This window comes from Dunckerocampus dactyliophorus, chromosome 18, assembly GCF_027744805.1.
Source record: "Dunckerocampus dactyliophorus isolate RoL2022-P2 chromosome 18, RoL_Ddac_1.1, whole genome shotgun sequence".
NCBI classification, from domain to species: domain Eukaryota; kingdom Metazoa; phylum Chordata; class Actinopteri; order Syngnathiformes; family Syngnathidae; genus Dunckerocampus; species Dunckerocampus dactyliophorus.
In genome coordinates, this window is record NC_072836.1 from 1,493,028 (window position 1) to 1,513,722 (window position 20,695).

The following is a 20,695-nucleotide window of genomic DNA, read 5'->3' on the forward strand; positions in this document are numbered from 1 at the left end:
ATTAATTTCTGACCTGCCTTCACTCTCTCTCTCGCTCTCTCTCTCGATAATGGAGGACTCATTTTTGTAACGCGCTTTTGTGATTTGACACATTGGTCCTCGACTGTTCTCGCTTTCCCTCTCTGTCTCTCTCTCTCGCTAACTGGCTTTCAGCCAGTGATGAAGACTCTGGGAGTGGACGAGTTGAAATGCAAAGCGCTATATTTATGCTAGAGTGATAAATATATCCGAGGAGATTGGAGACAGTTGGTAGGCGATTTGAATTGCATTGATTTTTACCTCCACCAAGGAGGCTATGTATTCATGCTTGCTTTGTTTGGGTTTCATTTCCTGGCTAAGCTTTTTCATAAAGGCACAAAAATCATCACAGTCCATTAAGGGATGCTGGTCTACCCTGAAAAAAACTCCCATAGTCTCACAGGAAATAATAACATCATTCATTCCAGGACAGAAAAAAGCACTCTTAGTATCAGTACAAACAATGTTTAAAGAAACATTTAAACATGATGACTTGACTAGCATTAGCATTGCAGTTGCCTCTCGTTTATAGCAGTTACCGTAATTTCCAGTACATAAGATGCACCGGTGTTTCAGCACCCACTAAATTTAGAGAGAAAAACAGATTTGTACATACATAAGCTGCACGTGTCCACATCCTAAAGAGACATATTCTGGCACGCACAAGTCCGTGAGGACCAGCTCTTTATTTGACAGGAGCCAATCATGAGCTACGAGAAAACACACAACGATCATCAACCCATTGGAAATCGCAGGAGGTTATTACTCAATATAATATATATCTGAATCATGGCGTCATCTTAGATCGAAAGCTAAAATCATCACACAGCAACTTAACACTCAAACGGTAGCTAAGAAATATACAAGACAAGTACCAATCTGAGTAAAAAAAAAAACAGCTCTTCCCATGATGCATCATTCCAGCCACCAGAGGGAGCTTATGAGCTCCCGACGTGGTTGCGGCACAATAATTTAAACTTTGTGTTATTTTATTATGGTTTTGTTTTTTTGTTCTCCAACAAAACCAGGTAGAAGTGATGTTAAATGTTCAGTTGTCCATTCATTTGTCATTTGTAATTAGCTTTGCATCATTTTCTGCATGTAAAACTATTATTAAACTATAAAATGTGTTTTGTGTTAACATTTTTGGTGTCTGGAACGGATGAGCTGGATTTACATTATTTTCTATGGGAAAATTTGCTTTGGTTAGTCTCTTGTGGTTTGTGTCAGACCCTCTGGAATGGATTAATGACGTTAACCAAGGCACCACCGTATTCCGTAACAAAAAGCGGTATGCTCTGTATCATTCAATTTGTGTGGATTGCTTCCTCCGGGTTGGGAATGAGGTCCTGCCCCAGGTGGAGGAGTTCAAGTATCTCGGGGTCTTGTTCTCGAGTGAGGGAAGGTTGGAGCGTGAGGTTGATAGGCGGATCGGCGCAGCGTCTGCAGTAATGCGGTCGCTGTACCGGACCGTCATGGTGAAGAGAGAGCTGAGCCAGAAGGCAAAGCTCTCAATTTACCATTCGATCTATGTTCCCACCCTCACCTATGGTCATGAGCTTTGGGTCGTGACCGAAAGAACAAGATCGCGGATACAAGCGGCTGAAATGAGTTTTCAACATAGGGTGGCGGGACTCACCCTAAGAGATAGGGTGAGGAGCTCGGTTATCCCGGAGGAGCTCAGAGTGGAGCTGCTGCTCCTTCACATCGAGAGGAGCCAGCTGAGGTGGCTCGGGCATCTAGTCCGGATGCCCCCCGTACGCCTCCCTGGTGACGTGTTTCGGACATGCCCAACCGGGAGAAGGCCCCGGGGAAGACCTAGAACACGCTGGAGGGATTATGTCTCACAGCTGGCCTGGGAACGCCTTGGTGTCCTCCCGGTGGAGCTGGAAGAGGTAGCCGGAGACTGGGAAGTCTGGGCTTCCCTACTAAGGCTGCTGCCCCCGCGACCCGGACCCGGATATGCGGAGGAAAATGGAACGGAATAGCGAGCTAGGACTCAGTAATTAAAGTCTACACACGACGGCTTCATTGATTAAAAAACAAACTTTTTCGTGCATGAAGCTTCTGATTGAGTCGGTACGGAATATATATATATATCTCTATCTCTATCTTTATATATGTATATGTATATATATATATATATATATATATATTCCGTTCCATTTTCCTCCATATATATATATATATATATATACATATATATATATATGTATATACACATCTTTATATATGTATATATATTCCATATATATACAGTCAAACCTGTCTTAACGGCCACCTGCCTATAGCGGCCACTGAAAAATTCACTGCAGAAAATGTACGTGTTATAGACCTTGTGTATAGCAGTCACCTGTCTAATGCGGCCAGCGGGCACCCATTTTGTATCCCTTGGTCAATATCTGACTGCATATAGCGGCCAAAATATCGACTCAAGGAAAAGCTTCATGCACGAAAAAGTTAGTTTTTTAATCAATGAAGCCGTCGTGTGTAGACTTTAATTACTGAGTCCTAGCTCAGTCACAATCATTCACAAGATCCACACAAACTGTCAGTTGTTCCACATAAAAAAAGCCGTCTTCTTTGGAGCTTGTTGCAGACAGTGACACCGTTTATTTCCTGGTGTGAGACAATGTGCACTGGTCAATCCTGTAATGCTGCTTGTTGTGGGGAAGGAGAGACTCACGTCGCCAATGCACTTTAATTGCTTTATTAACAGCGGAGAACACTGCAGGACTTTACATCCACGCCAACATCCACACACTTCCCAACTCTCTCGACACCTAGCTCTCCTGCTCGTGACGTCGCACCGTCACTTCCTGTCACTTCCTGATGAACTAAAGCTGTAATGACACTCTGCCATATATATAGTAGCACAGCTTTGTTCTGTTGTTCTGTTCAGGTGTAGAATAACAAGCCTAGTTGTTCTTTACAACTTTTATCCTTAGTCCCACAGTGCCCTCTACTGGTCAACATGTAACAGTATAATTATATGTATCTGCAAACACAACAAGCTTCTAATCACAGACATGTTAATATGTGTGCGTACAAATTCAAAATGGCCGCCAACCTGTCTATAACGGCCACCTGCCTATAGCGGCCACTTTTGCCGTTTCCCTTTAGTGGCCGCTATAGACAGGTTTGGCGTATATATATTCATATACAGTATAAGACACGCCTGACTATAAGTGGCAGGACTAGCCAAACTATGAAAAAAACGTATGACTATACTCTATGCTATGTACTTTCGTTCCTCAGTGTGTCTTGCCACAACCATTGGACCAGTACAGTATAATGGCTTGTTGTGGCACGCACACGCACACACGCACACACAGTCCCTCCCCTCGTTCATGCTTTGCTCTATGATCTAACTGTGTGTGGGTGGGGCTTGTAATCAGCAGGAAGACATGAGAGCATCTTCTGGCATGCAGAGGAAATACACGGGATGATGTCGTGCTGTTCCCCTCCCAAAAGTCCCTGCGTTTGGTACTTGCCATTTGGTCACAACTGAAGTCCACTTTGAGAGGAGTCACTTTCATTCTCTGACATGAATCACTGTGGACGTGCGAGAGAGAGGGAGAGAGAGCGAGAGGATGGGGCAATCTGTCAACAGGCGTCACAACTTGTGTTTGTGTGTGTGTGAGAGAGAGAGAGAGGGAGCGACTGTTGCTTCCTGCTCAGGCTCAGCATCAACCGGGCAGGATGCTCACAGAGCCCCCGTTGTCATAGTGACAGAGGGGAAGCGAGACGAGCCCGCTGATTGCACCAGCTGATTGTAGTTTGCGAGAGAGCGACACGGGGAGGGAGAGAGAGAGAGAGAGTCGGCAGGCATTTTTTTTTTGCTGTGATCACTGTTTTCATCAGTAGTCCTGAGCCGCTGTGCCTCGGGGGATTGTAGGCGTCGTGTTTGAACCGTCTCTTTAAATTCGGATCTCTGCTTTCACACACTAACTAACTAACTAGGCGGTGTGCCGCCATGTGTGAGATGGCGACCCGTGCGTGTCGGTGCCCTTGTACGCTTTGACCCGCTCCCACTGTGATGTGAGCGACTTGATGCCGGGTGCCTTTTGACAACAAGGACCCCTCCTGCCATGGTAAATACCTCTGCAAACACACTAGTTAGCCTCCTGATGCTAATGCGTCCATGCACGGGAACTTGTTGCAAGGGGAGGATGCTACTGCACTGCCTGAAGTTTTTATGAGGATGTAAATATGTTGCTAGTATGCATCCTGCTCCTCTGCTTGCATGTTTTTGTTTTGCTCATGCACCCTTCTTCCCCTCCAGGCTGAGCTGCATGATCACATTGTTTGACGTCGTCATGAGTCAGGTATCACTGTAGCATCAGGATGTAATGATCCAGAGTGACTCAAAGAAAGCATTAGAAAGTACTTTATTTGTCAAGCTGCTGAATGTTTGCTGGTCTCGGGCTTGTTTTTGCATTATTCTGTCCCCAAATCAGTGTCGGGGTACTTTCCGCATCTTAATGCCGGCACGATCGAAGCACATTGCTTTGAGCGAGAAGAAGTGCTGATCTGTGAGGTTTAGGTTTTTGCTCTCTGGTTAAGTATTGATGTTTGCTATTGTGTGAGCAGGACCATCTGAAGTCAATGTGCAACTGAAAGAGAAAATGTCAAAATCCTAATGCAATTTCATGATCTCAAGCGTTGACACGAGTGAGCATCTTGTCAAATTGCCCAAAATAGAAACATTTCACTTGGTAAGTATCAGACGCAAGAACACTGATTCATGCCACACATTTAATGAACAAAGGTAATAAAAAAGTTCATTGAAATATTATATAAAGGTAATTCAATATATTGACAGACAATATTTCACAATATATTAGTAAATAGAATAACAATAATTTGAAAAAATAAAAAGTTTCATCTGAAATAGAGATGCACGATATCCTTTATCTGATTAATCTTTTATATCTACTTTTTAAATTTAAATTTAACTGTAGTTTGTGCACACCTGGAGGTATGAAGCACTAGAACAAATTAGAATTTGACCAACTGTACCTGTTGATTTGAAATATCATGACATTACTACTACCATCACTACTATCAAGAGAACCAGAGTATAAAGGGGAGGGAGACACCTGCTGTGGCCAAGCAAGGTGTACTATATTCGGGGACAAACTACGAGCAGCCGATGTGACGCCACGCAGGTCTCTGGCAAACCTTTTGCAACTTTCAAACGCGGCGGCATAACATGCTCCAGGCGTGGTAGCAATGTGGTGTTTCAGGTGGCTGATTTTTGTGGTTTGTTTGTGTGCTCGATTGATTTTTTATTCCTCTTATTGCGGAGCATTTAGTACAAATATCACCAGAATGTCTCTGAAACGGTTAACATTTGTTTACAAGTGAGCTCAGGGGAAGTTACGACAGGCCATTAATATCACAGGCAGGAGAAAAAAAAGAGCGCTTGATTTGCTCGTCCCCACACAGTACTGGTAATGTCGCCTCATTGGAGCATTTTTTCAAATTTCCGGTTATCGGATTTATCGGTACGATGTCATAATTCCCTTACATTGGCCCAATAATTATCGGTCCGGAGCACCCCTACCAGCAACCATCTTGTTGATTGGATGTACAAACATGAATTCATTCAACATTAACGTCACACTGCTTCTTGCCTCCGAAACAGGTCCTCCACATGCCTATCACCTGATTCAAATATCCTTTTGTGCATGGGCATGTGAGTCTGCCCTCCACTGTCTCCGTCCTTCACACGAAGAGGAGATCAACCCTCCCCTTGCATATTTCGTTTATCGATATCATTTCGGATATCGAGCATCTCTAGTTAAAATTTCAAATTTCATGTCAATCAGCCTTGTTTCGGTTACAGTTTTCAAACGTGTTTGGTTGAAGGCGGGCGTGTTTGTACGCAGTGCAGAGAATGGTCTCCGGCAGCGTTTGAGCAAATGATCATCCTGTCACCGCTGTCTGTCTCCCAGCACTCTGGCATATTAGCGCGCCTGCATGCTAATGTGCTAATCAAGTTTGCGATCAATAATTCAGCACCTGCAGAACGTTTGGCGGTTGAAACAACATTCAGCCAGAGGCGTGTCGCCTCCCACTTGATGTCTTTAATCCCCTTCATCACTCGGGAGCCAAATGCAGACCATGCACACGCAGGACTTCTGTCTGCTTTCATTTGATCATGTGATCTGATTGTTTGACCTGCTGAGAAATCAACATTATGCTAGCTTTTAGGAATGAGCTCTTGTGTGATTTCCCCCACATGTTGGTTGTTTTTATGGCTGTTGAGTCTATTGCTGTCACTCCTCTTGTGTTCACAGGAAGAATGCAAGCAGATCATGGCACGCCAGAAATCTAACAGCCAGTCAGACTCGCACGACGATGAGGTCTCTCCCCCGCCGCCCAACCCGGTCGTCAAGGCCCGCCGCCGCCGTGGAGGGGTGAGCGCTGAGGTCTACACCGAAGAGGACGCAGTCAGCTACGTGCGCAAGGTGAGCTTGCGTAGATGCAAACCATTCAGATTGCACAACTCCATGGGCTGCATTGGCAGCGCCTCCTGGATCGATAAGAATAACGGATTGTGGAGGCATGCACCAAGTATCACATGACTAGCAACCGGTTGACAGTCCGTCTCTGAAACAACGCGAGAGTCTGGGCTGCCTATTGTTGCACATGCGCCGTAGCTTAGCATGATGGAAGACGAAAATGGATGTAAATGGTAGCAGCGCTTTTTTCTCTAAAAAAGAAATGTATTCTTTAGGAATATGAAACATTATTTTGCATTATTTGTACTTTATTTTTGTATCATTAGAACTATTCATGTAACTGTTTTGTAACATTGAAGATGTTTTTTCTGAATAATATTTTATTTTTGTAACAATGCAACATATCAGATTGTAGCACCCATGTACATACACACGCATGTTCCAATGCTCGTGCATGTTCTATTCAAATAAAAGTGACATGCAATGACATCATAGTATGAACCCTCCCAGTCACCACGCTCTCATCACAGGAGTCACGTGTGCTTCAAGAGCGTCAGTGTGTTCACATGCATTTGTGTTTATGAGCACACGTGGCCATGCGTCATGCATCATGGCAACGAGACCGCCCCTTGACTTCAATCTTATTTTCTGTAGTGTCACTCCTGCATATCCGAGACGCACTCAAGGGCGTGCAAATATGCGTGCAATCACTTATTGCGACCCTGCTAAAATGACATCAAATCACTTTATGCACTTCCAGGGGATCATAAATAGAGGCCGAAAGTGTTTACCCGCTGACCATTTTCACTGGGCTTGCATTTGCTGTATACTACAAAGCCGTAGCCTTCGCTGTGCACTACAACCAATACAGTGATACTGTTACAAAGACTACCTGTATACTGTGCAGTTTACTTTGTGTTCTATCAGCCTCTTTAAAAGGGTCCCTGACATGATTTATCAACTTTGCTTAAATACTGTATGTTATACTGTAAGTTGTTTGTAATTATGTTCTCAAAAGTGAATGCTAAATCTGCAAAAATTACATTTATAGTTCATGGTTCCACCCATGACGAACCAGCTCTCGCAGTTCAGGCTCATTCCAGAAGTAACGTCATCGGGTTGACACCTCTCAGCTAGAGAGCAGATTAAGAAAATGCTTCTCGAGGTAGATTGTCGACTTGGTTCAGTATATTTTTCATCAAAATAGTAGTCATGCCGGAATGTGTTGCTGCTGGATGTTTACAGCATCTGAGTGATACAGTTTGCTTTATTTTCCAAAAGAAAAGACAACAATGTACAAAGCAAGTGCAGAGAATGAGACAGATGGACGCCCACCTCGAGTTCTATTCTTTGCAGTGATCATTTCACTGAAGACTGCTATGAAGGGACACCTTTACAAGGGCATTTGGCTACAAAGTACGGTATAAATGCATTTTGAAAAAAGGATGCTACTTGGCCAGTACACGGGATAAGAAAAAGACAAGAACGACATCAAAGTTGCCACAGAAGAGAGTCAGTCATGTTTTTTTTACATAATGTCTTCTAAACACTATTCCATGATAGCGACAAGGCTGTAAAGCATTATACATGGTATATAAACGTCTTTGCACAACGATATGTTGACGGTGGGGGGGCTGCTGCAACAGCGACAAAATATAATATAATCAGGCTATAAAGACCCCTTTACGCTCATTAAGGAGCCAATTTAAAACAATTTTAAGATAAGCAGCTCTAGAGTAATTTACACTTACCATCCTGTGTTTTGAAGGCGACCGACCATCATCTCCATGTCTTAAGGTTTAAGTCCATATTCTGCAAGTTCTTTATTTCATCTCCAAATGTTTCTCCCTTCTTTTCTCCTCGTAAGCTATTGACACGTTGCTCAAATCTTCGCTTTACTCACTATAAACATCCACCGTCTCGTACACCACTGTGTTTGCTTACCTGAGAGGTGTCACACCAATGACGTCACTTCTGGAAATGAGACTGAACAGCGAGAGCTAGCCGTCGTGGGTGGTACCATGAACTATAAATGTCATTTTTGCAAATTTACCCTTGGCTTTCAAAAATGTAACAATGTAGAACATACTGTAATTACAAACAATATGACATATTTAAGCACAGTTGATAAGTCATGTCAGGGAGCCTTTAATGATGAAAGATAAGTCTCCGAGCGCCAAAGAGGCTATTAGACGTTGTGAAGGATCATTCAGTTTGTTGATTCTACTTCACTCATTTCCCAGCCTGCTTTCTCACTCTGTTCTCAGGCCGATGCTTCCACTTCCTTGTGTTTGATCTTTGTGTGCATGTTGCACTTTGTGCGGCCTGGCCGTCTTCATGTGGCGACATCTGTTGCTTTCCCTTCCATACAGCTCATCCACGCCGCTGCGACCACCACCGTCATCATTTTGTAGTAACATAAACACGGATGCTTTTATTTGGACAAGCTTCAGTGTTTTGATGTGGCTGCGTGGACTTGCACGCAGACATGAAAACGCATGTTTTATGAATGAGTTCAGCTCTCTTGTGAATATTTGAGAGCAGGCTCCCTGAACAGATGGGCTTTCCCCAAAATACAGACATGTGTAGGATATCCCAATATCTGCTTTGGCCAGTACTCTACCCTTTAATTACCTCACCAAGTCTGCCTTTGAAGTCAGTGACCTATTCCACATTTGTGTCAGTTTACTGCAGACTGTGTGATCACTGCTTTCCCACACAGGTGATCCCAAAGGACTACAAGACCATGACTGCCTTGGCTAAGGCCATCTCCAAGAATGTTCTGTTTGCTCACCTGGATGACAATGAGAGGAGGTACATTTTTTGTCATACACTACATATTGCCAACAGTACTGAGATACAACTCTTAAAAAATACAGCAATCAATCAGGGTTTAGAGCAAGGGCCTCCAACAGGATGGTTGCGAGTAGGCATGGGCCGGTATAACTTTGGGCAAAAATATTGCTGTTTGACGGTTTCACAGTATTATAATTACAGCTCTAAAATGTGTTATTATCAAATATATTTATAGAAAAGAGATTGACGATGAAAGTGGAACATATGTATTTAAAATAAACAAAAAATAACTGAATGCATTTCAAGAAATGCTGCAAACGTTTGACAGACATGTCACGCTTGACGAATTGCCTGTGAGAAAATGCATGTCACAAACGCCAATTCTGCAACATTACAGAGTGAAAGATGACACATTTAAGAAAATATTGCATTATTATGATATATTATTATTGACCATGATAACAGTGGTTTATGTGGTCTCAAAAAATGTTGACAATAATATTGTTAACCATCAATTTGTTGGACAATAAACATTTCAAAACATGCTTGCATTGTTTTGTGACTTGGTTGTCCAGTCATATTTTTTCATTGCACTTTTCTTAAAGAAAAGTCTCGTTCTCGCGGACCCAGTCTCTTGCACCGTCTCGTCTTGTGAGTTTGGTGTCTGGTGACACTCCCGCTGCATAGTATTGGGTCATTGTTGATGGAGAAGATCACAAGCTTTATTCCGGTGTTTTGCGCTGATGGCCACTGTGTGCCAGTGTTGCCTGCTGAAGAAGCATCGTTGGTCGGCAGTCACACAGCACATGGGGGGGGGGGGTTGAAGGATTAGACATGGACAGATGTGGCAGAGGAGGTGGGAGATGAAGCTCGGTGTATCTGTTGTACTGTGTTGTGCAGTTGGTTGCGATGGGAACCCATTTGGACCCCTGTGTGAAGCATGGTGCACAGACACAGCTCTTCATGGTTGGGGGAAATGCCTTCAAATGCCTTCTTGCTAAAGTTTTAATCCAGTTTCCTACTATTCAGTTTGTCTTTATACCCCCACCCTCCATCTTTCCCAGATATCCAGTGCATTTTTGCTTTTGGCTCTTACAAGGCAAGTGGGGGGGTGTCCTGGGAAAAAGGATCTGAAAGGTGGCTGGCGGGCGGGCAAGTCTGCCAGCCGGAATCATGTTTCATTGGCGGGGATAATCCATTATGCCCCTTAGAGAGGAAAACACCGGAGCTATCCTGTTGGCTAAAGCCTGCACGGACAAAACCCAAAACACAATCTTTCCAGTCTTTCATCAGCTGACAATTTATGGCTGTCTTTTGGCACAGGCAGGCAGGCAGACAGGCAGGCCTCTGATTGCACGTCAGTACCTCTGTAGCAGCCCACAAGCGACTGTAACATGTGATAGAGCGGGACAGAAAAAACACTTGGGTGGTTGATGTAGAAGGTTGCAGTTACACAGGGAAACAATGTGGCGGTGGATCGTAAACCATCAGGTCTTACTGTGGCCGAGGCCTCTCGGTGTATGTAATCCCAGGATATGTAATGGCTGTCATGTTTGCTGTCGTGCTACTCCCTCTAATACACAGAATGGTTTGATTGTTGCTGGCTTTGTCACACAAGGACGCGGTAGCTAGTTGCTTATGACGTCTCAGTCCCAGTGGCTCTTACAGTCTGCCACGTTCTTGTAGCTCATGATGCTGGTCGAGTTGCCATGTTGTGGTGGTTGTGCTTTAATCTCCAGCAAACAGAAATGTATTGATCTATTGCCATTACCGTCCTCCAGTGTGGAGTACACACTAGTCACAAGATCTCGCAAGATTAAAACGTGACAAGATTTTTTGTTCCCTTCTCATGGGCACTAGGCCTGGGACGATAATAAATCAATAAATAAATCCCACAATAAATGAAAATGAACTGGATAATTTTGCCGGGCTCAATATATTGCCATGCGCAAGCGTGTCTGTTTTCCTCGTCTCCCACCTCCAAACAGGCTGGAAGGCTCATTCTGTGCATTGGTTTCAGAACCTTGGTGCGTGTCATTCAGTCATACAATCTCTTTTCTGGGTGGGTAGAGGCGGGGCCGCTAGCGTACACACAGAGGGCAGAAGAGTGAGTGTAGCCTCGTGAGAAGCAATGCAAGGTAATGTAGTAGAAATTAAATTAGTAGATTGCAATATATTGTCATATATTTTTTATATTCATTGTACTTTTCTTAAAAGTAAAGTTAAAATCTTGTCTTGTCCTCGTAGACCCAATCTCGTGTACTGAGTGTCTCATGACAGACACCCCTAGTACACACCATATGTAGTCTCATTTATTACATGCAGTATTTAGGGGCAAGCGTAGTGTCCGCAGCCCATAGTTGTGCAAATGAACACAATCGGCACTGTGGTTGGCTTTGAAAGAGGAAGTTTTGCTTTCTGATTCCTTCTGCGGTTTGCCATCGATGATGTGTGTCAAGTTCTTTGGCTAGTGAAGATGTGCCAGAGCTGTCGAGGCCTGACGCACATTAGCAGATGGAGGCTGAGTATACGGTCCACTCACTTCTGCTATTACTCCCCCTCACTTTCTCTACATTTTCTGTCTGGTGTGTTGGGAAGCCATAGCATCCATCCAAAGCTGCCATCTGATGTTTCTGTCAAACCTCTGATGGACTGCGCTCCAGACTTTGTTGAAATGTAAGGCAGAAAAGCAAAACAGAAAAGTATAAAACACACAAAATGAATACAGACTCACCATGGGTGTGGCCCTGGAGTTTATTTTGCAGAGAAGATGAAAATGGTGTGATTTGATGTCCGTGAGTGACCTGCGCACTGCCTTTTTACTCCCCGTTTCTGTGGCTGTGTCTTGTTTTAAATCCAGTCAAGTAATTGGACAGGAATGGCAACATCATCTTCAGTGCCTTTGTGTGTAGAAGGGCTGTCCAAACCTTTCCCACCGAGGGCCACATAAATGGAAAATGGAAGGATGTGAGGGCCACTTTATGCTAAGAAGTTATATATATTCCAAGAAAAAACTGCATCTCAGCTTTGTGATATCAGTGAAAAAGCCAGTTATTAGTATGAACGTTGGGCTTTGTTCTTTTTACCACTTTTGGTGTTTAAAAAAAAAAAAAATCCTCAAATTTCTACTTAAATAATCTTTGTGAATGTTCTTTTTAGAATATTATGACTTTATTCCCATACAATAAAAATTAGAACTTTATTTTGTTTTGTTTGTTTCTCATAGCGGGCCGCACGGTGGTCTAGTGGTTAGCACGTTGGCCAACACAGTAACAGCCTGGAGATCGGGAAGACCTGAGTTCGATTCTCCCCTGGGCATTTCTGTGTGGAGTTTGCATGTTCTCCCCGTGTGCGCGTGGGTTTTCTCCTCCCACATTCCCAAAAACATGCAGATGAGGGTAATTGGCGACTCTAAATTGTCCATAGGTATGAATGTGAGTGTGAATGGTTGTTTGTCTATATGTGCCCTGCGATTGGCTGGCGACCAGTCCAGGGTGTACCCCGCCTGTCGCCCGAAGTCAGCTGGGATAGGCTCCAGCATGCCCCAGCGACCCTAATGAGGATGAAGCGGTATAGAAAATGGATGGATGGATGGATAAAATTGTTAATTTTTTTTCTCATTAGAATGACTTTTTTCTTCTAATATTTAGGCTTTTCATAAAATTACAGCATTTTTTTTTGTTTCTGCTGTTTTTATTTTCTAACTATATCAACTTTCTTCTTGTAAATTTTCTTCTGTTAATTCTAACTTTATTCCCATAATATTTTTACTTTAACATTTGCCCAACCTAATTTTCCAAAAATAACAACTTTGTTGTTGTTTTTTTTAATATAATGTTAGGACTTTAAAAAATGTCTTTTTTTAACATTCCAACTTTATGCTACTAAAATAATAATAGTTTTACGTTATTCTTGTAAAATTGTCTTTTTCTCGTTAGAATACAACTTTTTTGTGTTAATATTTTGACTTTATGTTTATGAAATTACTATTACTATTACTATTTTAGCTGCTGTTGGGTTCTTTTAGTTTTCTTGTTCAATTCTGATTTTAGAATGTGCCGAGGGCCAATAAACGAAACAGTCACGGGCCGCACGTGGCCCTCGGACCGCACTTTGGACACCCCTGTTGCGGGTATTTCCTTTGAACTTAAATCCACAAAGACTGGATTCCAGAATGACGTTATATTTTACAGCTTGCCATTGGACAGTGAACAGTAGGTGTGTGTTTGTGTGAATGAATGATCATCCACAGTTAGGTGGAGCCACAGGACTGGTGGCTCCGTTCCGCTTTCATAAAGAACGTGTGAAAAAGTGTCTGATAAGAATAAAAGCCAGACATGCATACAGTAAAATATGAACAATACTGTAGTTGTGACAACAACTTGACCTTGACTTGTCACTGAGCCGAAGCCACAATGTCGCTGCTGCGCGCGGCGACTCCCCTATTATTGACCTCATGATGATATGCCCACACAAGCACAGCAGATAAGCTGGGAACAGGTGTTTGATTTGGCTTTGTGTGCTCAGGCTGCTCCCATACTGTGACTGCACAGTCACTGTTATCATATTGACCAAAATTAACTTTATTATCAGGTGATGTGGCTAACTTTGAAACGCAACATTCGCTTTGGGTCGTATCTAACTTCCAGGGATATGGAAGTTATTCCAAGGATATTCCAAAAACACGTCAGGAGCACACTTGGACCCACGCGGTATATTAATAACACGACAAGATGTGTGCCATATTGTACGATACACGGGAATTACAGTAATCCCTCGTTTATCCCGGCTAATTGGTTCCATTTCCGTAAAGTAGTATTCAATATTAATAAACGGAATATTATGGCAGCTAGAGCATAGAAAAACGTTGTAAATACGGGTTTTAACATTATTGGAGCCCCGAAGACATGAAGTAACACCCTGTAGTCACTTTTACACTCCTGTTATTCTTTGTTTACGTCACCTTGTGCAGGCTACACAACTCACCATGTCAGAAAGGGAGTAGGAAGAAGTAGATCTTATTTAATCCTGCCTCTTCTCAGCAATTCCTGATAGTTTGTTCACTTCCTGGTTCATAGGGCCATACATACTCCTGAGAAAACACCACAGGACTGTCTTGCATGTGGTAAACAACTATAACAGTATAAAAAAACATCGCTAACCAAAGCTTCCATGATTGCCAGTATCAGTATAACAAGTAAGGCGATGCAGTGTAACTGTTTTGGCGTAGCACAACAACAGGGAAAGGAACTGCGACCGGGAGGGGCTTCCCTCATCCCGTCCACTTAAATCCTCTAATTAACAAGCCAAGTAATGAGTTGATGAAGTGACCGATTAGTTGACCTCCAACCCCTAAACCCTGACCTCTGCACCTTCTCCACTCGCCCCTGCTGACAGACGGGGAACATCTTCAGTGCACCGACTCGCTGTGTGTGTGTGTGTGTGTGTGCGTGTGCTTGAAGGGGAACAACAATAAATACATCATCAAGAGATAGAAACCTTGGCAAAACAAACAGTAGCAAAGGGGGGAAAACCCGAGACAGAGCGGCTGTATCTTGTGTTACAGCGGAAGTTTATTTAAGCGGGACGGTGTGAAAGGATAAAACAACGAAAGCGGAGGACGGCAGAGATATATCAAATGAACGCTTTTGCCCACATCACCGATTAAATCGTCCTCGATATCCGCTTGCACAATCTGCTAACTTTTCAGTTGGAGTCCATAAGCCTGGAGTTTGTTTTAGAGCTGCAACTGATGATTATTTCCGTAGTCCGTTCATCTGAAGCTTGTTTTTTCAATAAATCAAGTCACCGGTTAGGCCCTAGACCAGGGGTGTCCAAACATTTCTACCAAGGGCCACTTGGCGAAAAATGAAAGGATGCAAGGGCCACTAATTAGTATCAACTTCAGACTTTGCTCTTTTTTTGGTTGTGTTTTTTGTTTAATTTCCCAAACATTGAAACGTTCATCGTAAACAATCTTTGTAAATTTTCTGTGACTTTATTCTTGTAAAATTACTGCTGCAAATGGTCCCTGGGCCGCACTTGGGACACCCCTGCCGTAGACGGACCAAATCAATAAGAGCCAAACACAAACAGTTAGTGGTTTGGGTCCACAACATATCAGAAAATAGGCACTGATGAGTCAAAGCTGATGTGTGTGAATATGTTGTTTTGCCTAAAACACAAACATAATAGGTTTGCGTTCATGGATGACGAAGGAAAATGTAAAAATATTCACCTTTGAGAGGCTGACATCAGAGGATATTTACATAAAAAAATAAACTATCACATACCACAATAGATGTTGATTAAATGGATAATCAATTAATCATTGATTAATTGTTTCAGCTCTACTGCAGAATTAACACACAATCCTCCCGTGTGTGTTGTTACCATGTAGCAGCCCCTAGGGGGTGTATTTGCCACACATAGATAATGCATAACTTCAGTCATTGTCTCATAAAGACATACAAATAAAAACAATTCACCTTTGGTAGACAAGCTTCCTGCAGGAAATCCAGCTTGTTGTTGTACTAAAAGGCTTTGTCGATTTAGTGTGTGTGTTTTTTAAAGGAGCTTGTTTGTGTGTGTGTTCAGGTGGAGGATGTTTGACAGCCTCTATGATTTGATTTTTATGGCAGGTTAGCACAGCATCAACACTTTAGCAGCTTGTGTGTTGTTTGTGTTTCCTGTCGTCGCGACACCCTCGTTGAGTCTTTGTGTGTTCATCCTGAAAGCCTGGTGGTCTTTTTAAATTTTATTTAGAAGTCTCGCCATCCGTCCTCGTCTTCCTGTGGTTCTCCCTCGCTCAGTCATGCAGCCTCATTCACGTCTACGTCCGCGCTCGCATCCAATCCCTCCCCCCACGTTTATGTGTAAGTCCTTTTCTCTCTCCCGTCTCCTGCGTGGCTTTGTGCTGCTGCCACAATGCCAGGGGCCAGGCGATGAGGTCACCCTCCACAGGAGAGCTGCAGGCCTGACTGAACCCCGACCATCCCCACGCAGAACCGGCCGCGCGCTCTCACCTCCCCCAGCGCCTTTGCCTCATCTCAAGGCATCACCTTGCAAAGCACATAACACACACACACACACACACACACACATACACACACAGTCATATCATCCAGGCTGCCTTCTTCCAAGACACACACGCATGCAAGTGCACACACGTATGCACACAGATGGAAAATGTGTCCTCTCGCATACCCACTGCAGTGTTTCAACCTGTCCCCAGCCGCCTCTTCCGCCCCACAGACGTCACCCCCCCCTTCCATTCACTCCATCCTAGTTCCTCATCCAGCACTTTAGGCCGTCGTGAGTCATGGAGCAATACTCACATCTGAGGTACTGCTTAGAGTTTGGGTTTCCCTCCAAAATATACCCTCCGCCCCTGAGTCTCTCTGTGCGGTAGTAGTTCCAGCAAAAAACAATGAGTCAACACCGCATTCTCAGCTGCTCTCTCTCAAGGCACAATCTAAAAACATTCCAAAACCTTAACTCTCAACTTAGCTACTCCACTAGACTCCATGCTGCAAATGATATCAAACTGCATGTTAGATAAATGCCTTGCCTCAATGCAACGCACCCTCAGGAAGAAAACAACAGGTGGTGCACACTACACTAGGTAGCTGTAATTAACTTTACTAGCGATGGTGTGGAAACTGTGGTGAACAATTTGTTCCACATCCAGCCGCGTTATTGATTGCGACCAAGAATAAAGTGTACACAAGCGCTAATGATGTACAGTCATCCCTCGCCACTTTGCGCTTCGACTTTCTTCGACTTCACTCTATCACAGTTTTTACAAATACGGTCGTCCCTCGCTACATCGCTGTGCGAACATCACGCCCTCGCTCTATCCCCGTTTTTCAAAGTTAAGTCATTAATAAATGCTTGCTGTTTGGTGGCTGAATGTGGCCTATTGTTAGTAAAAAAAAATATGTTTAAGCAAATTGTTCATCTTCTTGCATTTTCAAGCATAAAAATTGCAAAATGACGGAAAATACAAATCTAAAGCATTCGGAAGACGTGATATGAAGTGTCAGTGTCTGACTTGTTGTGTGTGCCTTTAAGAGGCAGGCCTGGGAACTGACGTGTATGACGACAGCTTGCTAGAGTTGACTGTAGCTGAGGGTTAGCATTGTAGAGAGTGGACAACAGTTCTTGTGTGAATGTTCACTGCATGTGTTGTTAATAAAGCCAATGAAGTGCATCGTGAGGTTTCTAGGTGTCAGTGATGTTACATTGATGAGACAATAGCCACCACAGAAGCTGTCACTGCTCGCATGTGAGTCTATCATATATTATTTAAGTCTAATATGTCTTATTTTCTATTATATCTACTATATTGGGTAATACAAGTGTAAAGGTGACTTTAGGGGTGTTATTTCATGTCTACAGGGCTCTAATAATGGTAAAAACCGTATTTAAAAAGTTTTATATGCTCTAACTATAAACATGTTCCATTTATATCCTCGAGAAGCGTTTGTTTACTCTGCTTTAGCTGAGAACTGTCAACCCCTGACGTCACTTCCGGAAATGAGGCTGAACTGCGAGAGCTAGCTCATCATGGCTGGCCATGAACTATAAATGTACATTTTTGCAAATGTACAGTTCGCTTTCAAAAATCGATCAATGTAGACCATAATTCCAAACAATATATAACATATTTAAGCAAAGGTGATGAATAATGTCAGGGATCCACTAACTCATCCAATACCAAAGATGTATTTATATGTCTTACATTTTTTGTGCGAAAAAAAAACAAAACGTGGTATTGACGCAACAGCGCACTAATGGATGTCACTTCTAGAACAGTTTTAAGCCGTGAAAACGCTCACAAGAAGTGGCAGAAGTGCATTTGATAAAGAGCTCAGCAAAGATCATTTGCATGTAAAAACAGTCGACAGCAAGGAGGAAGTGGGAGAGCGTGCAGAAGGTTCCGCATTGTAGGGACATTTTTTAACGCATACACACGCGTGCATACACATGCACACATACAGTTTACTTCCAAATGTGAAAATTGTAAATAAATTATTTTGATGTAAAACTACCCTTTTTGTGTTGTTTACGTTGGTATAGTTGTTTAGATATTTGAGCTGTAACAAAAGCAAAAGATGTACGTCAAAGTGAAAGTTATGCTTGAAATGTGTCTTTTCACAAAAAGCTGTTTTCTCCCTGTTTTAGTTGGGAACTGATACTTTCCTGAAACTTACCTATGTTCAACTGCTGATTACTAAAGAACGGAAAAAGGTTGAAACAAACTTCTGTTTTCTAATGAAAGACGGGAGTCTAATCTTTCTTTTGGTCGGTTCCATGTTTATCTAGCCGTAGAACACAATATTCTGTGCAGCTTGAAAGATCAGTCGAAATCGTCTAAAATGGCCGGTAGTGAACGAGTCCGTCTTCTGACAAATGGCTGGGATTGAATGAGTAAATGTGCACTTCAAATAATGCCTCACACACTGCCACGTCCATATTACTGTATCAGCCTGATTGGCTTCTGGCTGCCCTGTTCTCACGATACAGCTTCTCTCCAAACGAGTAAGCAAGGCACAGTTCATACCAGACTGTTTGTGTACCTCACTGTTGTAGGTCAGCACCCGTTCCCAGTACGTGTGATGGTGTCACATTTACATGTGGGGTTAGTATGTGAAGTGTGCATGACCGCGACGTGTGTGGTTGGCCCCGTGTTGAGGACATGATGTTCCTGCAATCCATCAGCAGCTTTATAGCGCATCCAGGCCAAAAGAACAACCCACACGCTGACCGCTACGCATTATTAACACATTAGCCAAGGGGACAGAGTTGCTCCGTGCCCTACACAAAGGCGGGATTTGGCCCATGGCCTCTTATTGTATACATCCCGTCTGCTTTGTCTATGCTACCGTGATAGGTTCCAGTGCACAAGCACAGACAACAGTCCAGTTACAGCGCGTTGGTTCTCCCATGACCTCCGCTTTGCTGAGTGCCGTGCACCACCCTGCTTGAGCTTCATTTAGATTAGAGATGTTTAGACCGTTTCGCCACCAAAGAGCAAACATTCCTTGTTGGGGGTGTTTGCATCAGCAGAAAACCAAAAAAATCCATTCATTACAGGAGTGCACATTACATTGGAAAGCTTTTCCTGGAACAATGGGCTGTACATAATAAGTACATTACATTCAGAATAGTCATTTCACTCTTCATTTACTTTTTGAACAGCCGTGGTTGTCTTTTGTATCCAGAATCGAGCTGGCTTAGTTTAAATATAGGGCCAAGTGTAATTAAATGAGGTTTCCAGTCAGCAAGTTGCTAACATTAGCACATACCGTAGTTGTAGCTTATTGTACACACACACGCACACACACACACACAAGGTGGCTGGCTGCTCGTTCAACACTGTCCAGGTCTGCGGGCGGTGTGTCGGGTAAAGCCGTGTGTTTACAGCACGGGAGGCCTTGACGTCAGTCAGATGTCAGCTATTGAATGTCAGCTATTTCACTCCAATCCGCGCACCCGGTGCCCTTATTATCTCACCGCCAAGAGCCGTGGTTGGCATGTTTTTACACAGACATGCCTACCACACACATGCAGCAGTTCAATACTTCCTATTTCTCCATGAAGTCATCATGTGCCTTCACCTGAGGCATTTTTTTTATGGCTTTTCCATCTGTATCTGTGCTTCAGCATTCTTTTAATATGTTGTGCAACACTGTCTCAGGTTGAAAGGTTCAATTGATCGTTGACTCACTACTGCCGGCTGGAGAGCGTCTGAGACAGATTGGACACTCCTTGTGTCACAGTGACTCACTGTGTTCTCATGAAGACCAAAGTTGTACTAGGAGACCGGACCGAGTGGCACTAATTTGGGATGGGCCATATACTGTATTTATTAAGATGAACCATAACAAAGTGTATCGATTGAATGATGGGTGGATTCATGCTGAAGCTGGTTTGTGTGTATGTCATGTCTGCATTTGTTTGCATTCTGGTAGTGAAGTGAGTTTGCTCTCTTTTGAGCAAATATCCACTCTTGATGCTTCAGAGAGGTAGAAGCTTGGTCAGCCTGACACGCTTTTACTCTTTTGCAGTGGAAGGGGCTTCTTTTTGTCTTCCCCGGGGACAAAGAACAACTATGACAGGCTGCATAAGAAAGTGTAAAAAACAAAACAAAACAAAGCATCTCAATGTAGACCAGTTGAGGTAGTAAAAAAACATGTTTAACAATAAATCAGTTTGAAAAGATGTGGGAATGGAAAAGAAAAGGAAAGGTGGAAGGGTTGGGCATGTTTGTCATGGTTTTAGGCTGACATCATGCTTGGTGTGTGTTGGATGATCATCAGCTGAATACATACAAATCAATCCATGGTACCAGAAGACAAATCTGTGCTGACAGTTCTGAGCAAGGCTTCCACTTTTTGACCGTTTTC

The 20,695-nt window shown here is 43.2% G+C and overlaps 1 protein-coding gene across 5 annotated transcripts in view; it reads left to right on the top strand.

The window, feature by feature from the left end:
- The window catches only part of LOC129170645 (cAMP-dependent protein kinase type I-beta regulatory subunit), a 63,740-nt gene that overhangs the window by 8,306 nt on the left and 34,739 nt on the right, over positions 1-20,695 (top strand). For 4 of the 5 annotated variants that reach the window (XM_054758379.1, XM_054758380.1, XM_054758383.1 and 1 more), the window contains 2 exons: positions 6,324-6,494; positions 9,211-9,302. In XM_054758379.1, coding sequence (XP_054614354.1) covers positions 6,324-6,494; positions 9,211-9,302 — 263 coding nt within the window. Of the gene's footprint in view, positions 1-2,516; positions 4,113-6,323; positions 6,495-9,210; positions 9,303-20,695 lie in introns of those variants that run through there. The other variant, XM_054758381.1, reaches the window with a different exon arrangement.